Source organism: Erinaceus europaeus, chromosome 9 (genome assembly GCF_950295315.1).
Source record: "Erinaceus europaeus chromosome 9, mEriEur2.1, whole genome shotgun sequence".
NCBI classification, from domain to species: Eukaryota; Metazoa; Chordata; class Mammalia; order Eulipotyphla; family Erinaceidae; genus Erinaceus; species Erinaceus europaeus.
In genome coordinates, this window is record NC_080170.1 from 90,776,639 (window position 1) to 90,788,342 (window position 11,704).

Consider the following 11,704-nt stretch of genomic DNA (forward strand, 5'->3'; position numbering starts at 1 on the left):
AACTGTCCTGTCTCTTACTAAGTCTTTTATCCTGAAATCCTTGATCTTTTGTAGGATGCCCTTTACCTGTATGATTGTTTATTGTTTACCAACTTTATACTTTGAACTTACGTTTATCATTAGTGTCCAGGTGGGTCTCCTATTTAACCTCAAGCATTCTAAGATTAAAATCTATATTTTAACTAATTTATTTATTTTCCCTTTTGTTGACCTTGTTTTCTTTTTATTGTTGTTGTTATTGACGTCGTCGTCATTGTTGGATAGGACAGAGAGAAATGAAGAGAGGAGGGGAAGACAGAGAAAGGGAGAGAAAGATAAGATACCTGCAGACCTGCTTCACCGCCTGTGAAGTGACTCCACTGCAGGTGGGGAGTCTGGGGCTCAAACAGGGATCTTTACAGCCAGTCCTTGCGCTTTGTGCCACGTCCGCTTAACCAGCTGCACTACCGTCCGACTCCGGATTAAAATCTATTTTTAAATTAAAAAAGTAAAGTTGCACCCCACTTTCAGGGGGGGAAAGTTTCAGGAGTGGTGGAGGAGGGCTGCAGGTGTCACTCTTCTTCTCTTCCTCTCTATCTCCCCCACTCCCTTAATTTCTCTCTGTCTCTATTCAATAATAAATAAAAATATTTTAAAAGAAAAAAGTAAAGTTCCCTTTCTTAGAAAGCTCTTCCTAGTTTCAATTTGTTGCCATTTGGTGGAGTTTCCTTCTTGACAAGGTATCTCTGTGTCTCTCTTCTGCCTAGTGCTTTATTTTTGTCCCTTGCTGTAGCAGCTCTGGTCCTCTGCTTTTTGTTTTAGATCAATTTCTGTGTGGACTATTCCAAGTTTTGCTGTAGCTTTGTTGTAAATGCAGGAGGAGATAAACACATGGTTTCCATATGAAGCTATTTTGGCCTCATCCTGGAAATTCATTATTTTTCTTTTTTCTTTTTCTTTTTTTTTGCCTCCAGGGTTATTGCTGGGGCTCAGTGCCTGCACTACAAATCCACTGCTCCTGGAGGCTATTTTCCCCCTTTTGTTGCCCTTGTTTTATTATCACTGTTGTGGTTACTATTATTGTCTTTGTTATTGATGTTGTTGAATAGGACAGAGAGAAATGGAAAGAGGAGGGGAAGACAGAGGGGGAGAGAAAGATAGACACCTGCAGACCTGCTAAACCACTTGTGAAGCAACCCCCCCCTCAGGTGGGGAGCCTGGGGCTAGAACCGGGATCCTAAGGCCGTCCTTGCGCTTTGCACCATGTGTACTTAACCTGCTGCACTACCACCCGACCCCCGAAATTCATTATTTTTCAAACATTCTTTCTGCTACATAGTAAAACTCTGTGGATGACATTTTTGATAATCATTAATTATTAATTCTTTCTGTGATACGTTTCTTTTTATAAAAGAGAAGGAGAAAGAGAAGTCAAAGTACTGCTCCATTGTCCATGGAATTTCCTTTGTTTTTGTTGATCTCTCATGTGATGTTAGGAATTCAGACTATATGCATATAAATACATATTAACCACATAATTTATCACTAAATTCCCAGTTCCTGAAGGTTGACTCTTGGCTCTTTTTCTCACCTTTACGAGAAATAAATATTGAATAAAAATTAGGGAAAGTGTACGGGCTGTAGCCTTTCACAAGACCAACATACTCAGGTATTTTAAGGTATAAGTCTAGTATTTATTGGCATTTTCAATTTTTAGACTACCTGAAATAGGAACTTACTAGTGAAAATCTTTTATGTATAATATTTAGTTATGAATTAACTTATATTCTGTCAATTTCAGATACAAGGCATTGAGGATTTGACAAAGATAATGGTTATTAAAACGTCAATAGATATACAAAAATTCAAATGGGACCACAGAAAATTTGTAAGTTCACGTAGAAGAGCTACAAGAAATGAAGATTTGAGTTTAAGTTCATGAGTATTGAAAGCTTACTTTCCATGTATTCAATATATATGTATATAGATGGAGAGTTGTATACAGTCTAAAACTTCTGTATTTGTCATCTAGTATATGGCCTTTAACTGCTGTATTCTATATCTAATGTATGAAATAAAGTTCAGAACATATAGGAAACTATAGTTGGAAATCATTCTGTATTGCATCTATAAGAACTAGGAATTGTTATGCAAGTACAAACTATTGTAAAAAAGATAAAAAAATTAAATTAAATTAAGTGTAGTGAACGTGATATATGCTCTTCTTGATGCCAACATACACTGAGAAATTAAATTTATCACAAGATCTCCAGAATCTTAAAAGTAGTTCGGTTGCTTGATTAGGTAATATAATATATAGGCACTTAGCCAAAATAAAGAAATCAAAAAGAGAAAATGACTGCTCGGGAGTTAGGACCATCAGTAGTGCAACAACCTAACGAAGGCATCAAAAGCCCATAGTCAGAGTTAAGCAATACTCTAATAATAATAATCAGATTAATTTATAAAATAAAAATTAGAATAAAATATCTAATGATAAGTTAATGGTTATATGAGCACCTCAATTAATAAAACAGTATGCTATATAAGTATGCAATAATGACGATTTCCCACTAAACAGCTCAAAGATATAAATAACTGCTGTTGATGACTCTTTTCCCCAGTATGGCTAATTCTACTACTGACTACTAAATTATTTCCTTTTTTTTGCAGAGTTGGGGTTTCATGCATCAGTAATTTCACCATTTCAAATCTTTTTTTTTTTTTGCCACGTTGCTGTAACTCAATGCCTACACAACCAATCCATCACTCCCAGTGGTCATTTATTTTTTTCTTTTTAATTTGATAGGACAGAGATAAATTGAGAGAAGAGAACACACACACACACACACACACACACACACACATCACTACTTCTCTACTCATGTATCTTTCCCTACCCACGTAGGGACCTGTACTCACCCAGGTGCACCACCATTCAGCTCCTACTCCAATTCACTTTTTCAGACAGACAGAGAGACTGAGGGGAAAGCACTACAATACTGAAGTTTCCCCGAGTGCCATAACATCTCTTATATGGGGACCAGATTTGAACCCAGGCCATATTTTATAAGGCAGGTATCCAATCTCTCTGGCCCATTATTTCCCCCTATTTTGTTTAGTTTTGCTCACTCAGTCTTACGTCAAGATGTCTGCTTACCAAGAATGATTATGTGTGGCCTTGCTTGAAGTTTCTTTCCAATTTGATTAAAGTAAATCTGACCTAGTCCACAATGATTGTCCATATAGCTCAGGGATTTCCAGAACCTAGTAAGAATAGATTGAGAGTAAATCATGACAGTTTCTTTGATCAAAAATAAATAAAGTAAATGAAAATAAAAATTCTAGGGCCAGATAGTGGCTCACTCAGTATAGCGCACATATTACCTTACACAAAGTCTTGGATCCGAGGCCCCTTCTACCTGCAGAAAGAAGCTTCTAAGCAGTGAAGCAGTGTTGCAAGTCTCTTTCTCTCTCCTCTCCCTCTTAATTTATGTCTCTATCCAATAAATAAATGAATAAAATAGTTAAAGGAAAAGAAAAATTCCATTGATCTATTGTTTTTTAAATACAACTTTCTTCTATAAAGCTAGCTCTGGTTTATCGAAGCGATTCTGGGAATGAGGTCAAGGATCTTCTAGCATCAGGTCTGAAATCTGTTTCGTAAATAGCTTAGCTGTCTTCCTATTTCTGTGCTACAGTTTTAAACAAGTCTTCTTATTATGTTACAACTGTATAATTTTGAATCCATGTGGACATACAGTACTGTCATTAATTATGTTCTCACTGACTTTCAGATTAAGCATGAACAGGGCATGGTGTTGGAAGCTTCACCATCTACTTCTTTGTGAGCCATCTCATCTCCTCACACTGTGTAACCTAATCATACCACTCTGACATCTCACTCCACATGACAGACTTTGAATCTCAGCTTCTTTTCCCAAGAAGCCACCACTGATACATTCCAAATTACTATATTTTTCTTTTTTTAAATTTATTATTGGATAGAGATAGAGAGAAATTGAGACAGGAGTGGAAGATAGAGAGGGAAAGAGACACCTACAGCCTGCTCTACCACTCATGAAGCTTTTCCACTCTGGTGGGGACCAGGGCCCTGAACCTGGGTCCTTGTGCATTGTAACGTGAGCACTTAGCCAGGTGTGCCACCGCCTGGCTCCCCAAATTATTATATTTTTACATATTGTGTTTATTGTCTGTAGACCTACTGGTCTGTTTGTTTCATTACACTATATTGCACACACAAAAAAGTACAAATCATTAATTTTCTTTTTTATGTACCTGGCACTTTTAAAACACACTGGTACAACAATGTTTAGAGAGGATGAGAAAAATAGAAGACTTGTCTCTAATTTCCAAACTTGTACATATTTGTCACTTAATCTTTTTGAAAATGACTTCTAATCCTCTTTTAAGTGGCCCTTCTTCCCACGAAGTTATATTACAAGTTGTATATCTAGGCCCTGAATGTGTGAGAGTAATTTGAACCTGGTTAAATTAGATGAGCTACATGGAAAATTGGGAAATGTTATGCATGTACAAACTGTTGTATTTACTGTCAAATGTAAAACATTAATAAAAAATAAAGTGTTTCTTTAAAAAAGGGAGAGCCAAAAAAAAAAAAAGAGAGAACTGTAATGAAATAGAATGGCTTGGTGAGACAAATGCACTCAAGTAGATCACCTATCTCTTTTCCTTATATATTAACTGTACTATCTCTAAAGATTTGTTTGTTTGTTTTAAGAAACAGAGACAAGTTGAGAGGGGTTGGGGAGACAGAGAAAGAAAAATACCCCTAGCACTACTTCACCACTCTTTGAAGATTCATCACCTTCAAGTGGAGGCAGGGTCTTGAACCCAGTCCTTGGGCATGGTAATGTGAACACTCCACTGGGTATGTCACTGCCTGGTCCCATATTAACTTTACTATTAAGACTATATTAATGATAATTATTTCCTAACTTAAAATTTGGTCATAGTATTTTTTTTCATTTTCTTATACAGAAAAAAAAAACTTAGATGAGCTGACTGAAACAGTGAACCTGGTTTAATTTGATAGACTAGCTGAAACATATGTGACAACTGTCTTGTATGTCAATATTTCCCCAAATCAAATGATTTATTAAAAAAAAAAAAAGAATGAAAGAGTTCTTTTCTTCAGATCTAAACTAACAGTCTTCCTTAAACCTGTTGAAGAAAGACTAATGGAAGAAGACCTTCAAAATGAAACAAATACAGAGGTAATTTTTTTATTTACCATTTTTAATATAAGATTATAAAGTATAGCTCCACACAACAACCACCACCAAAGTTCTGTGACCAACCCCCAACACACACCTCACCCCAACACCTACTACAGTTCTTATAGAATCTTAGATAGGGAGTTGGGCTGTAGCGCAGCGGGTCAAGCGCAGGTGGCGCAAAGCACAAGGACCAGCATAAGGATCCGGGCGGCTCCCCACCTGCAGGGGAGTCGCTTCACAGGCGGTGAAGCAGCTCTGCAGGTGTCTATCTTTCTTTCCTCCTCTCTGTCTTTGCCTCCTCTCTCCATTTCTCTCTGTCCTATCCAACAACGACAACAACAATAATAATAACTACAACAATAAAACAACAAGGGCAACAAAAGGGAATAAATAAATATTTTTTTAAAAAAAGAATCTTAGAGATAGTTTGCAATTACACTACTCTTTTTCTTGTAGGTTCATATATTTCACTTCTCTGTATTATACGTCTGAGTGAAACCATTCTGGCATTAAGTACAGTTTAAAAAGTAATTTTAAGCATTTTATTTTGGGTAAAAAAAAATACTTTGTAATTTATGGAAACTAGGTGTTTTTCTTTTTCTGCAGGTGTTCTGACTGTTATTACATCTCAGAAGTTACTTCATGTCCCCTCTCTCTAATTTTAGATTCAAAAGTTTGCATAACTTTAAAAAATTTTTTCTTAATCTTCATTTATTGGATAGAGACAGCCAGAAATTGAGTGGGAAGGGGAGATAGGGAGGGGGAGAAACAGAGACACCTGAAACACTGCTTCACCACTTGCAAAGCCTTCTCCCTTCAAGTGGGGAACAGGGGTCCTTCAAAACCGGGTCCTTCATTGCACATTGTAACATGTACGCTCAACCAGGTGCGCCACCACCCAGCCCCAGTTTGCGTAACTTTTAAATTATGTCAATGAGACCATCTCAAGTCACCCTAAAAGTCAGCTAAGCTACCTGTTTCTTCAACATGATCAGGAGTACCTGTCCTTCCAGAAATAGCCTGAATCCAGCAGTTTAACAGCCTTCCATGTGCTAGTGTGACTTAGGCAGCACTTTGCAATAGCCAGCCGCATCTTCCAATGACACTATTCTTTCTAAACTCAGATGTGGATTATTAACTGAAATAAAATTCCTTCATGGTAATATCTGAAAACATTCTAGTCCCCTGGTTGCCTCTCTCTATTCTGCTACTTAATCTCTTGTGAAACAGTTGTTGTTCTCAGGTCGGCAGATGAAATAGGAAGAATTTATGTTAAAGAGACAGGACATACCAGAAGACCATTAAAACGTTATGGATATGGGAGCTGAGTGGTAGCACAGCGGATTAAGTGCATGTGGAGTAAAAAGCAAGGATCTGGGTTTGAGCCCCCTGCTCCCCACCTGCAGGGAGTGGGGGGGTCACCTCACAATCTATGAAGCAGCTCTGCAGGTGTCTATCTTTCTCTCCCTCTCTGTCTTCCCATCTTCTCTCTATTTCTCTCTGTCCTATCCAACAATGACAACAACAGCAATGACAACAATAACAGTAAATACAACAAGGGCAACAAAAAGGAAAAAAATGGCCTCCAGGAGGAGTGGATTTGTAGTGCAAGTACCAAGACCCAACAATAACCCTGGAGGCAAAAAAAATTATGGATTGTGATAATTTAAAGCTAAAATAACCCAAAGGCAAATAATTGGCTATTAAGCATAAGCAAAGTCTTTCTAAAAGGGACTGGGAAGTGACACACTCTGTAGAGTGTGCACATTATCATGTGCAAGGACCCAGGTTCAAGTCTCCAATCCTCACCTGCAGGGGAGAATCTTCATGAGCAGTGAAGCAGTATAAGTGTAGTGGGTCTCTCTTTCTCCCTCTCTATCTCAATACCTCTCCTTTCCCTCAAAACTTCTCTGTCTCTATCAAAAATAAATAAATCTTTCTAAAGAAGCAAAGTCTTTCTGAAGAAGGGAAGAAGATGTTCTGAGTAAAGAACATAAAAGAAAAAGACTTCTAGGAAATAAAAAGTAGGCTAATCTGGCTGCGGAGTACCAAAATGGAGCATCTTGTGTGGGGATATTTGTGTCCATGTATGCTTTATATGACTCAGTTGCATACTACTAGATTTAAAAATAACCTTCAGATAAATTATTTTAGCTCTTTTCTTTTCAGCAGAGCACCACTCAGATCTGGCTTTTGGTGGCTCTAGGGACTGAACCAGGGAGCTCAGAGCCACTATGTTATCTCCCCAGGCTTAAATTATTTTATCTTTATTTTTATAAGCTAACTATTGCATGCTACTTCCTATTACAGAAACCACTATAAAGTAGATTTAGAGACTAACAATACACTATGAAAATTAAGAATTATTTGCAATCCTATTAATAGTTCCCTTAGAATAATGCATATGAAACAATAAAGAAAACTGTTCTTATAGTTCTTATAATTGGTGAAACTATACATAGTTAATTCACCAGAAATATAATAGCCAAAACATAGAGAAAATAGATAATAGCCAAATAGTTAATAGCCAAAATAGACTATATTGGAAAGTCCATTTTATCCATACAAGAAAAATCTCCTGACCACTATTGTCGAGGCTGAAATATAATAGCCAAAACATAGAGAAAACATGTAAAACAAAATGACAATAACCTTACACCTGTTTTTTTTTTTTATTTAAGAAAGGATTAATTAACAAAACCATAGGGTAGGAGGGGTACAACTCCACACAATTCCCACCACCCAATCTCCATATCCCACCCCCTGCCCTGATAGCTTTCCCATTCTCTATCCCTCTGGGAGCATGGACCCAGGGTCATTGTGGGCTGCAGAAGGTAGAAGGTTTGGCTTCTGTAATTGCTTCCCCGCTGAACATGGGCGTTGACTGGTCTGTCCATACTCCCAGTCTGCCTCTCTCTTTCCCTAGTAGGGTGGGTCTCTGGGGAAGCAGAGCTCCAGGATACATTGGTGGGGTCTTCAGTCGAGGGAAGCCTGGCCAGCATCCTGATGACATCTGGAACCTGGTGACTGAAAAGAGAGTTAACATACGAAGCCAAACAAATTGTTGAGCAATCATGGACCCAAAGCTTGGAATAGTGGAGAGGAAGTGTTAGGGGGGTACTCACTGCAAACTCTAGTGTACTTCTGCTTTCAGGTATATATTTTGCAGTAGTTTACGGATACATGTGAACATATGCTCTCTCTCACAGAAACTGGTGTATATCTAGGTTTTGGGACTTTGTTAGAAAGTGAACCACCTGAGATTAGAGTATACTATGAAAGGAAAGGTCTCACCCGAGTAATGAAGCTGAAGGGTTGTCATTCCACGCATGAAGTCTCTGGACACAGTCTGAAGTGAAGCATGTTGAGGTGGCCATCGTTGCGTTGATTAGGTTGTGATCGGCAGATGCAATATTATTTGATATGGATTGGGAGAGGCATATGGGAAAGTGGGCCCTATCCAAGGGTTCCAGGACTGGGGGAAGTAGAGGCTCTATAGTGGAGATGTGAGGTTCCTGCTGTAATTTGGTCAGGTCCTGCTTTTAGTTTCCCTTTCAGATCTTCTTACTCAACTTCTGTTGATGAGTGGGATCATCCCATACTCATCTTTATCTTTCTGACTTAGCTCACTTAACATAATTCCTTCTAGCTCTGTCCAAGATGGGTCAGAGAAGGTGGGTTCATTGTTCTTGATAGCTGCAACACCTGTTTTTTGAAATTAACAATTATTATTTGAAGTCAATGTCTCCTTCTTGAACTTCTTTTTGTACAGCCATTATGCTATCTCTCTAGCTACAAAGTGTCTTTCTAATAAGTGTATAGAAGTATTGCATTGTGATTTTGATTTGCATTTATTTAATGACTGTGGTGTTGATCATTTTTCCATATATGTCATCTCTATATTTTTACTGTTGAGTTATCTTTTCAAATATTTTGTCCATTTTTTTAAATTGGGCAGGTGATATATTCTTTATTTTAATTTGTTTTAATTTATTTATTTATTTTAAAAAAGGAGACATTAACAAAACTGTAGGATAGGAGGGGTACAACTCCACACAATTTCCACCACCAGATTTCCCTATCCCATCCCCTCCCCAGATAGCTTTCCCATTCTTTATCCCTCTGGGAGTATGGACCCAAGGTCATTGTGGATTGCAGAAAGTGGAAGGTCTGGCTTCTGTAATTGCTTCCCTGCTGAACATGGGCTTTGAGTGGTTGATCTATACTCCCAGCCTGTCTCTATCTTTCCTTAGTAGGGTGGGTCTCTGGGGAACTGCAGAACACATTGGTGGGGTCATCTGTCCAGGGAAGTCTGGTCAGCAACCTGATGGCATCTAGAACCTGGTGGCTGAAAAGAGAGTTAACATACAAAGCCAAACAAATTGTTGACCAATCATGGACCTAAAGGCTGGAATAGTGCAGATGAAGTGTTGGGGGTTACTCACTGCAGACTACTGTGTACTTTTGCTTCCAGGTATATATTTTGCCCTAGTTTATGGATATGTGTGAACATATGCTCTATCTCATGGGACCAGGCTTATATCTAGGTTTTGGGACTTTGTTAATAAGTGAACCACCTGGAATGGAATTAGAAAATACTATGAAAGGAAAGGTCTCACCCGAGCAATGAAGCTGAAGGGTTGTCATTCTACACTTGAAGTCTAGACCCATCCTATCACGCTACCCCCAACTGATAGTATCAAGTGCTGACAAGGAATGAGAACAACTGGAAGACTCATGTTGATGGTGGATATGCAGAATGGTTCAACCTATTTGAAAAGTGGTATAGCAACCTGGACACAGTCTGAATTGAAGCATGTGGAGGTAGCACTCATTGTGTTGATTAGGTTGGGATCAGCGGATGCAATATTATTTGGTATGAATTGAGAGAAGCATGCAGGAAAGTACACCCCACCCTAAGGTTCCAGGGCTGGGGTAAAATATAGGCTCTATAGTAGAAATGTGAGGTTCTTGTGGCCTTAAGGTTCAAGAAGACAATAGATAGTTGTTGTTATCATCACATTATTTGGTAATTGGGTTAACTTTGAAAAGTCCCTTTGTTAGGATTTGCTGTATAATACCCACCATCTTGTATATAACTGTGCTACTGTGTTCTCCCTGGTCGAGGCTTTTGAGAGAGTCAACATATCAAAGACCCAGCCTATGTATTAAAAAGACTCAGACTGTGCTTTAAAAAGTTTGAGGCATACAATCAATTTTCCCCTCTCATATTAGTTAAATAGAGATTTATGTGACTACAAATCTATAGGAGTGTACATAAACATTCCCACCACCAAAAGACTGTGTCCCATCCCACCTACCTACCCCACCCTCCCCCAGCCACCCTGGAAAGCCAAATGTCCACCCTTACCCTCACCCCAGGGTTTTCACTTTGGTGCCCTACTCTAGATTTAGTCAAATCTTGCTTTTAGTTCCCCTTTCTGTTCTTCTTTCTCAACTTCTGTTGATGAGTAGGATAATCCCATGCTCATCTTGATCTTTCTGACTTAGCTCACTTAACATAATTCCTTCTAGCTCTGTCCAAGATGGGTCAGAGAAGGTGGGTTCATTGTTCTTAATAGCTGTGTAGTATTCCACTGTGTATATACAACACAGCTTTCTCAGCCACTCATCTGTTGTTGGGAACCTGGGTTGCTTCCAGGTTTTAGCTATTATGAATTATGCTGCTATGAATATAGGTGCACACATATCTTTTTAGTTGGGTGTTATGGAATCCTTGGGGTATATCCGCAGGAGAGGAATTACTGGGTCATATGGAAGGTCCATGTCTAGCCTTGTGAGAGTTCTCCAGACAGCTCTGCACAGAGGCTGGACCAATTTACATTCCCACCAACAGTGCAGAAGGGTTCCTCTGTCCCCACAGCCTCTCCAGCATTTGTTACTGCTGCCCTTTTTGATGTATGCCATTCTCAGAGGGGTGAGATGGTATCTCAATGTTGTCTTAATTTGCGTTTCTCTGACAATTAGCAACCTGGAGCAATTTTTCATGTGTTTGTTAGCCTTTTGGATCTCCTCTGAAATGAATGTTTTGTTTATATCCTCTGGTCATTTTTGGATGGGGTCATTTGCTTTTTTGTTGCTAACTTTGATGAGCTCTTTGTATATTTTGGTGATTAGTCTCTTGTCTGATGTATAGCATGTGAAGATCTTCTCCCATTCTGTGAGGGGTCTCTTTGTTTGTGTGATAACTTCTTAGACTGTGCAGAAGCTTTTCAATTTGATGTAGTCCCACTAGTTTGTTTCTGCTTTAATCTCCCTTGCATTTGGGTTTGTTTCATCCAAGATGTCCTTGAGGTTTAGGCGAGAAAGTGTTTTACCAATGTTTTCCTCTAAGTATTTGATAGTTTCTGGTCTAACATCCAGGTCCTTGATCCATTTGGAGTTGATCTTTGTTTCTGGTGAGATAATGTGTTTCAGTTTCATTCTTCTGCATGTTTCAACCC

At 38.6% G+C, this 11,704-nt stretch overlaps 1 protein-coding gene across 1 annotated transcript in view; it reads left to right on the forward strand.

The window, feature by feature from the left end:
- Positions 1-2,080, forward strand: part of SLC9C1 (solute carrier family 9 member C1) — a 104,619-nt gene extending 102,539 nt beyond the window's left edge. Inside the window, exon 26 of the mRNA XM_007516350.2 lies at positions 1,781-2,080. Coding sequence (XP_007516412.1) covers positions 1,781-1,921 — 141 coding nt within the window. The 3' untranslated portion in view covers positions 1,922-2,080. The remainder of the gene's footprint in view (positions 1-1,780) is intronic.
- Positions 2,081-11,704: the final 9,624 nt, after the last annotated feature.